Source organism: Diplodia seriata (genome assembly GCF_021436955.1).
Source record: "Diplodia seriata strain FDS-637 chromosome Unknown scaffold_5, whole genome shotgun sequence".
NCBI lineage: Eukaryota > Fungi > Ascomycota > Dothideomycetes > Botryosphaeriales > Botryosphaeriaceae > Diplodia > Diplodia seriata.
In genome coordinates, this window is record NW_027117312.1 from 2,992,654 (window position 1) to 3,008,424 (window position 15,771).

At 36.6% G+C, this 15,771-nt stretch overlaps 1 protein-coding gene across 1 annotated transcript; it reads right to left on the minus strand.

Annotated features, from left to right (window-relative positions):
* Window positions 1-943: 943 nt before the first annotated feature.
* SLS55_005878 (uncharacterized protein) lies at window positions 944-1,583 on the minus strand (the record flags this gene model as incomplete). The annotated part of the gene is made up of 2 exons (XM_066777319.1): window positions 944-1,259; window positions 1,426-1,583. 2 exons carry the CDS (start codon window positions 1,581-1,583, stop codon window positions 944-946), a joined length of 474 nt encoding a protein of 157 aa, XP_066633161.1.
* Between the last annotated feature and the right edge of the window lie 14,188 nt (window positions 1,584-15,771).

Genomic DNA, 15,771 nt, shown 5'->3' on the forward strand with positions numbered 1-15,771 from the left:
CGCTCAATTCGGCCAGCACGAGGCATAGAATGACGGCCACGCGCACGACCCTGCATCAAAGAGTCATCACAGGGCTGCAAGCCCTGCCGGTCAACCGCCCCAACCAGTCAGTGCGCTGCACCCGCTCCTACCACTCAGCGTCGCCACCCAGATGGTGGACCCGTGCCTCTGCCGTCGCCGCCTCCCTCCCTCCAGGTATATAACCCCACCCTCTCCTCGACCCAATAACCTCTTCTTCTTTTCTCCTTAGCTCTCTTTGCCTTTTGGCTTAGGTACGTCACCCACTTCTCTCTCTTCCAACCCTCGAGGACCAAACGCTGACCTGTTGTCTCGCCAACAGATCAAGTGTAGTATCTGTTCTTTTTAGTTTAATCTCTAGAACGTCCCTACGGGGACACTTCTTTTGATTAAACTAGTTTTTGGAAGCCGGTCCGGTGGCCGCTGGGCTCCGCCTAACGTCGCTGACCACGGTGTCGCCTGTATTGCACTGTCTCGGGCTGACGCGAACTCGCTTTTTTCGTTGTGTTTCCTTCACCGTGTGTGGGGGCGCGAGGAAGAAAGGCTGCATGCTGGGACTGCGTCACTGACTGCGATGGTGAATGTGAAGGGAACAGCCGTGGACTTTGGGCTGACGAAAGCGATGTGTTTGGCATTCAACCTGCTTCGAGCATGTGCGAGCAGACGTTGGAACGAGCTCCGTCCCATGGCACCGCGGGCATGGCAATGGAGCTCGACGCGAAAAAGATCATTTGTCGATGCAACGGCACGAGCCGCTGGGCCAGCCAATCTCTGACGTGCAAAAATCCATCCGATTCAGTTATCCCTTCCGCTGAGGGCAATTCTCGTCCGGCGGGCTCGTTCTCCCCACGCGGATATGTACACCCACCGCGCAATCCACTTCCCTCAAAAACCACCGCCGCTTCCACCCACTCGCCCCCCGCCATCAATCAAAGCAACAAAAACGCCTCAGGTCTAGTTGGACTCCCTGGGCGTGGGAGCAAAGTACGGCCGCACGAACCTGTTGCAGTGTCAGCATTCCACCACCACCACCACCACCACGTCGTCCCGATCTCCATTTCCCTCGTTCTGAAGAAGGGCACACGCACCTGTCGCTGTTGTAGATCTTGGTCTCGGCGCCGAGCAGCTCCTTCTCGCGGGCCTGGTTGGCCAGGTGGCGGCGGACCTGGTCCCTGTCCTCCTCGGCCTGCAGCAGCGGGATCAGGTGGATGCGGCTCCACATCTTCTCGCGGGCGAGCTCACTAAATCAAAAACGCACACCATCAGCATTGCGCCTTTGTCTCTCTCTCTCTCTCTCTCTCTCTCTCTCTCCCTCTTTCGCGTCCGTCAATTCCTCGCAACCACGATTCCCCCATTCCGTTATCTTCTCGTGACGCGGGGAAGGGATTGGGGGAGGAGGACACGTACTTGTGCTCCCGGATGCCCTGGCCCACGCGGTAGAAGCCGTACGTCATGATGCCGCCCATGATGGCGAGGTAGGCGGCGGGGCGGAAGCCGCGCGCGGGCAGGTTGCGCTTGTACTGGACCGGCTGGTAGCCGCCGGTGGGCGGCATGTCCTGAGGCATTGTGGAGGGTGTGGGTCGCGGTTTTTCGCGGTTGCGGGGGAATTGGTCGGCGTGCGGCTTCGTCGCCTAAGGTGCGCGGTTCGTTGGTGCGATGCGGGCGGTGGTGGTGGTGGTGGTGGTTGTAGGTAGGTCGGTAATGCGGATTGCCTGCGCCGTGAGAGGTCACCGCAGTCGAAATCAGTCAGTAGTAGTGTTGAGAAGCGATTGGCAGGGTTGATCCTCGGCCCAAACCGCGTGCTCCGTGCACGGGCGCGTGCGCCCGCGTTACAGCCTCGCGACTTTATCCATTACCACCTTACCACCACCACCACTACCACCACCTCACCACCGCATCCGCCCTTACCGGCGCGCTTGCTACGCAGCGTCGCAGCTCATCGGCTACTATGTCGGAAGAAGACATCCCCTAGAAGAACAGCAAGAATATAGGGTTTACGAATTAAGAGATTCTAACTATATTTAAATAGTCGCTAGAAGTTCTTTAAGAGTTTAAGAAAGACTTACTTAATCGTTACTATATAGTTAATTAAGATACGAATAACTAAGAAATCGTAAACCTTCGTACGCTTTTAAATAAGATTATATTAAACTAACTCTTTAACGACGTTATTAAAGTATAGAATAAGCGCTTCGAAATAATATATAGTCTCTTAATAAACGAGTTAAAGCTTCGTATTATTTAGATTCTAAGAGCTAGAAAAAATTACGTAAAGAATAAGTAGAAGAAGAAGAAAAAGAGAAGAAAAAAAATAGTAAATAAAAATACTTCGTTAGCTAGAGCTTTAAAGAAGAGGTAGACCGCTACCTCGTATAAGTCTAGTAACGAGTTAGTCCCGCGGAATAAAGCTAAACTATCTTAAGATAGAATATCGAACTTAAAACGCCGTAAGAATAAGTAGTAAAGAGCTATTAACTAAAACTAAAAAACGCCGATAAGTAGCGATATAGCCCTTAATTTATCTATAGTTAATATATTTATCTAGAAGTTCGTAACGTACGTTCTTTAGAAGTCTAACGAGACTAATTAGACTACGAGATAGCTTATTTAACGCTATAAAACTATCTTAGAAACTACGGTTAAGTAGACTATAACTATAGAGATAGATAAAGCCTAGAATAACTAGCTCTAATAAGACTATCTATAGAGTAAAGCTTTAACTAATACGATTTAGCGCGCGTTAACGTAAGACGGCGTCTCTAAGAGTATTTATCTACGAATACTACTATTACGACTATTACTAAGTAGAGTTAAAGTAGGTGCTAAAGAACGAAGTTTCTAAGCTAAGAAAGAAGAAGAGAAAGTAGAAGAAAGAAAAATAGTAGATATACCCTTCGACGTACGGTAACGCTTAGTAAGTAATAAAGAAAAAATAGTTAATTCGGCTTTCGATTACTAGATAAGTACCCGGCGAAGTCTAGTATATTACCCTTAAATATAGGGGCGTAATATTATCTCTTTCTTAAGCGTAAGTTTTTTTAAACTTACTCTACGATTCGCTTATTCTCTACTAACTATTTCTTTAAGGCCTCCGAAGGTCTAGGTTTCTCTAGATATCTATCGTAAAATTTCTTAAGCTTGCGCGGAGCGTAATTAAAATTACTTACTAGATACTATTTAGAATCCGGCGGATAGTCTTCTTAGCGTACCTTATAGTAAACCTTACGCCGAAGTAGCCTCGAGTCTAAAACTTTCTCGACTATATATTCTTTTTCGCTATTAATCTCGATCGGTAGCTACGATATAGATATTTATCTAGAAAGAAGGTCGTTTAGGTTCTTAGTTAGCTTGCTAGCGTATAGAATTGGCGAGATATCGAGCCTAAAAGATAAGTCTAGGCGGTAAGAGTATTCTTCTTTAGCGATAATACTATAAGGTTCGACCCTCTTAAATGCGAGCTTTCTAGAGGGTCGTTTCTATAAGATATTCTTAGTTGTAATAAATACTCTATCGCTAACCTCGAATATAACGTTCTTTCGGTATCTATTCGTATTTCGAATCTAAATCTCTTAGCTACTTTTAAGTTACTTCTTATACTAGGCCTAGATACTTTCTATTTTTTTATCTATAGCCCGTACTCTTTCTCTATTCTAGTTTAAACGTTCGTCCGTGCTGTCTAAGAGCTAATTCTAGTTAAATAAAAGTTAAGGATTATATCTATATATAGCGAAGAAGAGGCTAACCTTCGATAACGCTAATATATTAGCGTTAGCGGCGTACTCGGCTAAGAATATCTAAGTAATCTAGTTATCTTAATAGTAATTAACGAAGTTTCTAAGATAAGCTTTTATTTTCTTATTTATATTTTTCGATTACCTATCCGTTTCGAGATAGTAGGCGGTAGATAGCTTAACTTTAATGCCGAGCAGCTTATATAGCTTATTCTAGAACTAACTAATAAACTACGATTCTCGATCGAAGACGATACTTTCTAATAGCCCGTAGAGTCTCTAGACGTTATCTTAAAATAGCTTAGCTATTTTCGCTATAGTAGTCGTCGTTTTATAAGAAATATAGTATCTTATCTTAGAGAATCGATTTACTACTATTAATACTATATTCTTATCTTCGTAGTAAGAAAGTCGAATAATAAAGTCGTAGATTAAGTATATCTAAGGCCTATCGAAAATAGAGAGTAGCTTTAGAAGCCCGTAGTACTAGTTGTTACTAGGCTTAGCCCTCTTATATAGATAGTAGTTACGTATATACTACTAAATATTCTTCTTTAATTCTTTCTAGTAGTATTTTTCTTTAACGAGGTTAATAGTTCTTCTTTCTCCGGGATGGCCTATAGCCGGCTAATCGTAAATTTCTCGAAGAAGCTCGACTTATAGTTAGTTATCTTTCGAAACTACTAGCCGGTCGTTATAGATAAGAAGACCGTCCTAAAGTTTTTACTAAGATAAGGCGAGACCCGCCTATACTCTTAGATCTTCTAAGCTCGAGTACTACGTATTCGCTTACTTAAGCCTTTTCGTAAGCGGTTCTTAAGAAAGCTTAAGCGGGTTAATCGAGAGCGAGTCGAGAAAATAGCTCTCTTTTAGAATTAGTTAGATTATATACTTAATACGGTCGTTCTCTTTTAACTAGAAGAGATCTTACTCTCTACGAGATAGAGCGTCTACCCTCTAGTTCTAAGTATCTAGAATCGGTAGAATAACGAAATTAAATTTCTAAAGAAAGTTAGACTACCGTATCTATCTTCTAGATAGATACTTAGATTTTATAAAGATCTTAAGCGTCTCGTAGTTCGTATAAACTCTAGCGGCTTCTTTAACGCTCTATAGCTCGAGTCTCTATTTCTTAAAGACTCGTACGACTATTAGTAGTTTCTTATCGTAGATAATATAGTTATACTCTACCGGGTTTAACTTCTTAGAGAAGTAGGCTACTAGGTAAAGCCGTTCTTCGTTATTCTTCTATATTATAACGCCGCCGCTAACGTAGTCTAAGAAATCTACTTCGATGTAGATAGTCTTTCGTAGATCGAAGTACTAAAGAACGAGATTCGAACGAATAGCTATCTTAAGTACTTCGAATGCTTTTTAGTAGACGGCTATCTATTTCTAAGAAAGGTTCTTCTTCGTTAGCCTTATTAATAGTTTTATAATCTTAGAGTATTCTTTAACGAATCGTCGATAGTAGTTATATAGTTCTAGAAATAACTATACTTCTTTAACCGTCTTAGGCGCTTTCTAATCTAGAATAGCCTAGATCTTAGCTAGGTTTATCCTAATACCTTCTCTTAATACGATAAGATCTAAGAACTTATTTTTCGTAATCTTAAATTCGCACTTCTTTAGATCGACCTATAGTCTAGCTTTCTAAAGTTAATCGAGTATCTCTCGTACGTACTACCGATATTTCTTTTTATTCTTACTATAGATAAGTATATTATCTACGAACACTAAGTAGAACTAGTTTAGATAGTCTATTAACGCGTCGTTAATATAGTGTTAAAACGTAGAGGGGCCGTTATAGAGTTCGAAAGATATTACGTTATACTAATATAAACCGTATCTTATACAAAAAGTCGTAAGATTCTTCGAATCGGGGTATATTCGAATCTTATAGAAGGCTTATCGAACGTCGATCTTAATAAAGTACTTCGTCTTCTTTAGCTTAGCTAGAGTCTTATTAATAAGAGAAAGAAGATATCGATTCTTCTTAGTAACGGCGTTTAGTTTACGATAGTTAACGTAAAACCGTAGACCTCCGCCTAGCTTCTTAGCTATTAAGACTAGAGATTCTAAAGGTAATTTACTTAGTTCGATAAATTTCTTTACTCGGTTCTCGTCGATATAGTTCTTAGCCGCCTTAAGTTCTTCTATAGACATCCGAAATAGAGAAGAAGTTCTAAGGTCCGAAGTCTCTTCTAACTCGATCTTATACTTAAAGTTAGATGCCGTAGTAAGCGTGTCTAAAGCTTTCTTCGAGAACGCTTTCTTTCTATTAAGAAGCTAGTCTAGAAGAATCGGTTCTTTTAGCTTAAGATTATTAGATAATACTACCTAAAAGTAGTTAATCTCTAAATCTTTCGGTTCTATTATAAGAGAGTAGAGCTTAGTTTCTTTCTTCTTAAGATACTAAGCGAATCCGACTAGGGTAAGTATTTAATAATCGATTTCTAGTAAAGCCCTCTTTTTTAGAGCTAACTTAGACTATAGATTCTCTAATAGCTTTAGTTCTTTAGTTATCTTTCGTAAGTTATCTCTTTCGTTCTAGAGTTATTTATTTATATCGACTAATCTTTTTAGAATACGCGTAGATTTAGCCTTCTCTTCTACTAAGACTTTCTCCGAGAGTAGAGGTAGAAGAGAGGATAAAGGCGCGGGTCGCTAGAGGTACTAATAATAGTTCTTTCTAAATATAAGACGTCTAGTACTTAGATCTAGTAAAGCTCTATAAGCTTCCATCTAGGCGAGTCTAAGGATTATCTAGTACTTTTCTAGGGTCTATATAATAAAGAGGGATACGGTGCTTTTATAGTATCCTTCTACTTCTATAGAAGAATAGATTTTTTAAATAATAGAAGAACCGCTACTTCTATTAGCTATAGTAAAGAGTACGAGCTCTCTAAGATAGATAGATAAGTATCTTAGGGTTTTTACCGCTTTCTGCGCGAATTCTCTACTTATAACTATATAGAGAAGTACTCTAGTATCTACTAATATATCGACTTATATTATTCTATCTTATAAGAAAAGAGTAACTTAAATAAGAAACGAATCGAAGATAGAAAACTATAGTAAGTAAATCTTAATAGTAGAAAAAAAGAATTTAAAGAAGCTCTTCGACGCGACTATACGAAGAGTAGCTAGTTTTTTAAGTTAAAGGCGTCGCTAAGAGATTTAACTTTACCTATAGAAGTCTACTAAGACTAAGAGGCCTTTAGAGTAGTAATAGCTATCTTTTACTTAGAGTACTAGTAAGCTATATATTCTTTCTCTTTATAATAGAAGTACTAGCCTTTCTTAAGTATTACTTAGTATTTCTTTAAGAAGCGTTTCTTAAAGGTGTTCGTTCTACTAGTATTCTTAGACTTAGAAGTAGTAGTAGCCTAAGTAGCGAGGTTCGATTTCTCTAAGACCGTCTTAAAGATAGTTCTACTTATCTTACTACTACGGTTTGCTATTCTTTACTTCTTTTCGTTAATACTACGTGCCTCGCGATCGACTATACGATCGTATTTAACTAGAGATTCGAAGCTTCTCTTTATTAATATCTTATATCTAACTAAGGCTAAACGTAGCTCGTTAGAGAGGCGAAACTAGAAGTTATCGAACTACTTCGTGCGAGGAAGGTTAGTATTAGTAGCTAGAGTAATATACGTGGTATAGAATTCTCTAAAGAGTTTATTACTCTAGAATAACTTGCGAAGCTACTTCTTCTTATTCTCTACGTAGTAAGAGTTATTAAAGATTTAAGTAAGAAGTTCTATAGTTAAATTCTAGGTCGTAACCTTCTCGCTTTTATTCTTATAGAAGGGTCGAAGTACGGTATTAGCAAGGCCGATAGTACGAGAGAAGAGATATATAATCTTAGTATTCTTCTATCGAAAGTAATTAGTATTAATCGTTATCTTATTTTCTATATCTATCTTCTACTTGCGAAATAAGGGTTTCTTCTTAGAATCTTCGCTAAAGCTCTCCGGGTTAGAAAGCTTTAAGAACTTACTAGAGGATCTAGAACGCTCTATAAGCTAAGCGAGAATATTTATAAGAATAGCGTTATCGATAGTAGTAGATAAGGTTAATTCTTCTCTTCTACCGCGATTCTCTTCGTTAATTCGAATTAGACGGGCGTTCTCTTTAGATAGTTTATCGATAGCCGCGGCCTAGTTAAAGATAGAAGTATTAAGCCTCGTAACTAGGTTATCTATAAGTCTAGAAAGAGATAGTAACGCGTTATAGCCCGTGCTAGACTTTAATATCGAAGTAACGTTAATCTTACCCTCGAAGTAGTTATACTATAAGATAATAGTACTTTCTAAGTTAGTAGATATAGCGTTACTCTTTCGTAAGTAATTATCTAGAAGCATTTTCTTAATAGCTTTCTAGAGCTAGTTTATTCTTTACTCTCGGGTTCTAGTGTTACTAAATTCCGAAGCGGAGCTATCGGAGTTGCGGTTAGTATCTATAGTAATAAGATTAAGTTAGATGTTAGAAGTAGATTTAAAAGTTAAGTTAGAGAGTAGATTCTAAGATAGATTTAAGTAAAAATTTTTCGAAGGTCTATACTAAGTTAAATTTTTCTTAGAATCTAAGTATTAGAGGGTAACGATTCTAAGAGTTCTAGAATTTTAAAGTTTTTTTAGATAAGAATGCCTTCTCTTAGCAAAGTAGGTATAGACGTCTACTTATAGTCTAAAGAGCTTTAAAGTTATAGAGAGCTTAGAAAAGTATTACGACTATTACTAAGTAGAGTTAAAGTAGATACTAAAGAACGAAGTTTCTAAGCTAAGAAAGAAGAAGAGAAAGTAGAAGAAAGAAGAATAGTAGATATATTCTTCGACGCACGATAACGCTTAGTAAGTAATAAAGAAAAAATAGTTAATTCGACTTTCGATTACTAGATAAGTACCCGGCGAAGTCTAGCATATTACCCTTAAATATAGAGGCGTAATAACTACGTCTTAAGCTTTATTATAGTAAATATAGATTCTAGATAGTATTTCTTAAAGTAATCTACTTATCTTAGACGGCGAATATTATGCGTATACGTAGACTAGTAGAGATATTAGATTAAAGAGACTAAGTCGCGGTACGCCTCTATACGATAAAGTTAAAGATATTAAAGAAGAAGATTAGACTATATCGCGGTAAGAACGTTTTTCTTAAAGAATTAATATACGAAGACTTAGTTAATAGTTAAACGATTAATATTAAAGATAATAAGTCGCTTAGAATCGCTATCTACTTATTTTACTAAGCTAATAAGCGTACGTTACCGATTAAAGTCGTCGAGTAGCTAGAGATAACGTAAACGTAAGATAATTTTCTTATAATAAGTCTTCGCGCTAGTAGCCTTATTTATATTTAATTATAGAAAGGGGGTTTTTCTTATATAGCGACGATTTAAGAAAAGATTATAAAATTATCTAAGAATACGTAATAAATATCTTTAACTTATAATATCTATAAAACTACTATACTATAAATAAAAATATCTATCTATAAGAACTATCTATAATATCGCTAATTCTAATTCTACTTTATTATACCGCTCTCTTAGACCTTCTTAATATTTTTAAGCTCTATCTAGGCGTAAGTAGCGGCCTTACTTATCTACTCTTAGAGTTCTTTTATCGTTATTTTATTAGCGAACTACTAGTTTAGCTACTACTTTCTATACGTTATCGTCTTAGATTCGTTAGAAGTAACTAAGATATATACTATAGAGCGTCTATTAACGTCTTCTTTTCTTAAAATTCTATTCTTAAATTATTCGATCTATATACTCCGAGTAAACGGTTTAAGAATAACCGCCTTCTTATAGTAACGGTTAAGATTAAGACTAGTACTTACTACGCCTAGTAATATAATTAGAATATTAAGATATCCGTCTAAGTCGTCTATATTAGTATTAAACTAATAGATAATCTAATCGCGGGCCTTAGAGGGCGTAAGCGAATAGATTTAGCTAATTCTTCTTATACTACTAAAGCGGCTCTTTAAGAAATAGAATATAAGCTATACGTAAGTAGAGTCTAATAAGCCTACTAGAAGTCGTTTTTAAACGTTATAATTAAAGAGGGTTTTATAGAACTCTACTAGTTAAGCGATAAAAGAGTACTTCGAGCTTTTTTTATAAATACGCTAGATTTCGAGCGCGGGCTTAGAGTTCTCGCTATCGTTACTAGTAGAGACCTATTTCTTATCTTAAATATTAGAAAACGTTAGAAGGCTTTTTTCTTTTAAGATAAAATTTATAACCTTCGAAAATATAACTTATTATAATACGCTACGAAAGGCGCCCTCGAATATATTACGCGTTATACGGCTATTCTTATCTTATTTTAAAGTAAATTCGAGGTTCTAGAACGTCTTTAATATATCTATTTTAGTAAAGTATATTATAATAGCTTAGAGAGAAGAAATCTTTTTATTAATAAACGCGGTATTTTTTATTCTACGAATAATGTTACGCCCCTATATTTAAGGGTAACATGCTAGACTTCGCCGAGTACTTATCTAGTAATCGAAAGCCGGATTAACTATTTTTTCTTTATTACTTACTAAGCGTTACCGTGCGTTAGAGGGTATATCTACTACTCTTCTTTCTTCTACTCTCTCTTCTTCTTTTTTAGCTTAGAAACTTCGTTCTTTAGCACCTACTTTAACTCTACTTAGTAATGGTTATAATACTTTTCTAAGCTTCCCACAACTTTAAAGCCCTTTAGACTATAAGTAGACGTCCATATCTACTTTACTAAGAGAAGGTACCCTTATCTAGAAAGACTTTAAAACTCTTAGAACCGTTACCCTCTAATACTTAGACTCTAAGAAAAAATTTAACTTAGTATAGACCTTCGAAAAATTTTTACTTAGACCTACCTTAAAATCTACTCTCTAACTTAACTTTTAAATCTACTTCTAATACCTAACTTAATCTTACTACTATAGATACTAACCGTAACTTCGATAGCCCCGCTCTAAGATTTAGCAACACTAGAACCCGAGAGCAAAGAATAAACTAGCTCTAGAAAGCTATTAAGAAAATACTTCTAGATAACTACTTACGAAAGAGTAACGCCATACCTACTAACTTAGAAAGTACTATTACTCTATAGTATAACTATCTCGAGGATAAGATTAACGTTACTTCGATATTAAAGTCTAGTACGGGCTATAACGCGTTACTATTTCTTTCTAGACTTATAGACAATCTAGTTACGAGGCTTAATACTTCTATCTTTAACTAGGCCGCGGCCATCGATAAACTATCTAAAGAGAACGCCCGCCTAACTCGAATTAACGAAGAGAACCGCGGTAGAAGAGAAGAATTAATCTTATCTACTACTATTAATAACGCTACCCTTATAAATATTCTCGCTTAGCTTATAGAGCGTTCTAGATTCTCTAGTAAGTTCTTAAAGCTTTCTAACTCGAAGAGCTTTAGCGAAGATTCTAAGAAGAAATCCTTATTTCGTAAGTAGAAGATAGATATAGAAAATAAGATAACGGTTAATACCGATTACTTTCGATAGAAGAGTACTAAGGTTATATATCTCTTCTTCCGTATTACCGGCCTTGCTAACACCGTGCTTCGATCCTTCTATAAAAATAGAAGCGAGAAGGTTACGACCTAGAATTCGACTATAAAACTTCTTACTTAAATCTTTAATAACCCTTACTACGTAAAGAATAAGAAGAAGCAGCTCCGTAAGTTATTCTAGAGTAATAAATTCTTTAGAGAATTCTACGCCACGTATATTACTCTAGCTACTAATGCTAATCTTTCTCGTACTAAGTAGTTCGATAACTTCTAGTTTCGCCTCTCTAACGAGCTGCGTTTAGCCTTAGTTAGATATAAGATATCGATAAAGGGAAGCTTTAAATCTCTAGTTAAATACGGTCGTATAGTCGATCGCGAGACACGTAGTATTAACGAGAAGAAGTAAAAAATAGTAGATCGTAGTAGTAAGATAAGTAGAACTATCTTTAAAACGGTCTTAGAGAAATCGAACTCCGCTACTTAGGCTACTACTACTTTTAAGCCTAAGAATACTAGTAAAACGAATACCTTTAAGAAACGCTTCTCGAAGAAATACTAAGTAATACTTAAGAGAGGCTAGTACTTCTACTATAAAGAGAAAGAATATATAGCTTACTAGTACTCTAAGCGAAAGGCAGCTATTACTACTCTAAAGGTCTTTTAGCCTTAGTAGACTTCTATAGGCAAGGTTAAATTTCTTAGCGACGCCTCCGACTCGAAAAACTAGCTGCTCTTCGTATAGTCGCGCCGAAGAGCCTCTCTAAATTCTCTTTTTCTACTATTAAGATTTACTTACTATAGTTTTTTACCCCCGACTCGTTTCTTATTTAAGTCACTCTTTTCTTATAAGATAGAATAATATAAGTCGATATATTAGTAGATACTAAAGCACTTCTCTATATAGTCGTAAGCAGAGAATTCGCGCAGAAAGCGGTAAAAACTCTAAGATACTTATCTATCTATCTTAGAAAGCCCGTACCCTTTACTATAGCTAATAGAAGTAGCGGTTCTTCTATTATTTAAAAAATCTATCCTTCTATAGAAGTAGAAGGATATTATAAAAGCACCGTACCCCTCTTTATTATATAGACCTTAGAAAAGTACTAGATAATTCTCGAACTCGCCTAGATAGAAGCTTATAGAGCTCTACTAGACCTAAGTACTAGGCGTCTTATATTTAGAAAGAACTATTATTAGTATCTCTAGCGATTCGCGCCTTTATTCTCTCTTCTATTTCTACCCCCGAAGAAAGTCTTAGTAGAAGAGAAGGCTAAACCTACGCGTATTCTAAAGAGATTAGTTAGTACGAATAAATAACTATAGAACGAAAGAGACGACTTACGAAAAATAACTAAAGAACTAAAGCTATTAGAGAATCTATAGTCTAAGTTAGCCCTAAAAAAGAGGGCTTTACTAGAAATTAATTATTAAATACTTACCCTAGTCGGATTCGCTTAGTATCTTAAGAAGAAAGAAACTAAGCTCTACTTTCTTATAATAGAACCGAAAGACCTAGAGATTAACTACTTTTAGATAGTATTACCCGATAATCTTAAGCTAAAAGAACCGGTTCTTTTAGACTAGCTTCTTAATAGAAAGAAAGCGTTCTTAAAGAAAGCTTTAGACACGCTTACTACGATATCTAACTTTAAGTATAAGATCGAGTTAGAAGAAACTTCGAACCTTAGAACTTCTTCTCTATTTCGGATATCTATAGAAGAACTTAAGGTAGCTAAAGACTATATCGACGAGAACTAAGTAAAGAAATTTATCGAACTAAGTAAATTACCTTTAGAATTTCTAGTCTTAATAGCTAAGAAGCTAGGCGAAGGTCTACGGTTTTACGTCGACTATCGTAAACTAAACGCCGTTACTAAAAAGAACCGGTACTTTCTTTCTCTTATTAATAAGATTCTAGCTAAGCTAGAGAGAATAAAGTACTTTACTAAGATCGACGTTCGGTAAGTCTTTTATAAGATTCGAATACACCTCGATTCGAAGAATCTTACGACTTTTCGTATAAGATACGGTTTATACCGATATAACGTAATATCTTTCGAACTTTATAACGGCCCCTCTACGTTTTAATACTATATTAACGACGCGTTAATAGACTATCTAGACTAGTTCTACTTAGTATTCGTAAATAATATTCTTATCTATAGTAAGAATAAAAAGAAACACCGGTAGTACGTATAAGAGATACTCGACCGACTTTAGAAAGCTAGACTATAGGCCGATCTAAAGAAGTACGAATTTAAGATTACGGAAATTAAGTTCTTAGGTCTTATCGTATTAAGAGAAGGTATTAGGATAGACCTAGCTAAGATTTAGACTATTCTAGATTAGAAAGCGCCTAAGACGATTAAAGAAGTATAGTCGTTTCTAAAACTATATAACTACTATCGACGATTCGTTAAAGAGTACTCTAAGATTATAAAGCTATTAATAAGACTAACGAAGAAGAACCTTTCTTAAAAATAGATAGCCGCTTACTAGAAAGTATTCGAAGTACTTAAGGTAGCTATTCGTTCGAATCTCGTTCTTTAGTACTTCGATCTACGAAAGACTATCTATATCGAAGTAGACTTCTTAGACTACGTTAGCGGCGGCGTTATAATATAGAAGAACGACGAAGGACGGCTTTACCTAGTAGCCTACTTCTTTAAGAAGTTAAACCCGGTAGAGTATAACTATACTATCTACGATAAGAAACTACTAGTAGTCGTACGAGCCTTTAAGAAATAAAGACCCGAGCTATAGAGCGTTAAAGAAGCCGCTAGAGTTTACACGAATTACGAGACTCTTAAGATCTTTATAAAATCTAAGCATCTATCTAGAAGATAGATACGGTAATCTAACTTTCTTTAGAAATTCGATTTCGTTATTCTGCCGATTCTAGACACTTAGAACTAGAGAGTAGACGCTCTATCTCGCAGAGAGTAAGATCTTCTTTAGTTAAAAAAGAACGACCGTATTAAGTATATAATCTAACTAATTCTAAAAGAAAGCTATTTTCTTAACCCGCTCTTAATTAACCCGCTTAAGCTTTCTTAAGAACCGCTTACGGAAAGGCTTAAGTAAGCGAATACGTAGTACTCGAGCTTAGAAGACCTAAGAGTATAGGCGGGTCCCGCCTTATCTTAGTAAAAACTTTAGAACGGTCTTCTTACCTATAACGACCGGCTAGTAGTTTCGAAAGATAACTAACTACGAGTCGAGCTTCTTCGAGAAATTTACGATTAGCCGGCTATAGACTATCCCGAAGAAAGAAGAATTATTAACCTCGTTAAAGAAAGATACTACTAGAAAGAATTAAAGAAGAATGTTTAGTAGTATATACGCAACTACTATCTATATAAGAGAGCTAAGCCTAGTAACGACTAGTACTACGGGCTTCTAAAGCTACTTTCTATTTTCGATAAGCCTTAGATATACTTAATCTACGACTTCGTTATTCGACTTTCTTACTACGAAGATAAGAATATAGTATTAATAATAGTAGATCGATTCTCTAAGATAAAACACTATATTTCTTATAAAACGACGACTACTATAGCGGAAATAGCTAAGCTATTTTAAGATAACGTCTAGAGACTCTATAGACTACTAAAAAGTATCGTCTTCGATCGAGAATCGCAGTTTATTAGTTAGTTCTAGAATAAGCTATATAAGCTACTCGGTATTAAAGTTAAGCTATCTACCGCCTACTACCCCGAAACGAACGGATAGTCGGAAAATATAAATAAGAGAATAGAAGCTTACCTTAGAAACTTCGTTAATTACTACTAAGATAACTAGGTTACTTAGATATTCTTAGCCGAGTACGCCGCTAACGCTAATATATTAGCGTTATTAAAGGTTAGCCCCTTCTTCGCTATGTATAGATATAACCCTTAACTTTTATTTAACTAGAACTAGCTCTTAGGCAGCACGAACGAACGTCTAAACTAGAATAGAGAAAGAGCACGGGCTATAGATAAAAAAATAGAAAGTATCTAGGCCTAGTATAAGAAGTAACTTAAAAGTAGCTAAGAGATTTAGATTCGAAATACGAATAGGCATCGAAAGAACGTTATATTCGAGGTTAGCGATAAAGTATTTATTACGACTAAGAATATCTTATAGAGACGACCCTTTAGAAAGCTCGCATTTAAGAGGGTCGGGCCTTATAGTATTATCGCTAAAGAAGAATACTTCTATCGCCTAGACTTATCTTCTAGGCTCGACATCTCGCCGGTTCTGCACGCTAGTAAGCTAACTAAGAACCTAAACGACCCTCTTTCTAGATAAATACCTATATCGTAGCTACCGATCGAGATTAATAGCGAAAAGAAATACGTAGTCGAGAAAGTTTTAGACTCGAAGCTACTTCGGCGTAAAGTTTACTATAAGGTACGCTAGAAAGACTATTCGCCGAATTCTAAATAGTATCTAGCGAGTAATTTTAATCACGCTCCGCGTAAACTTAAGGAA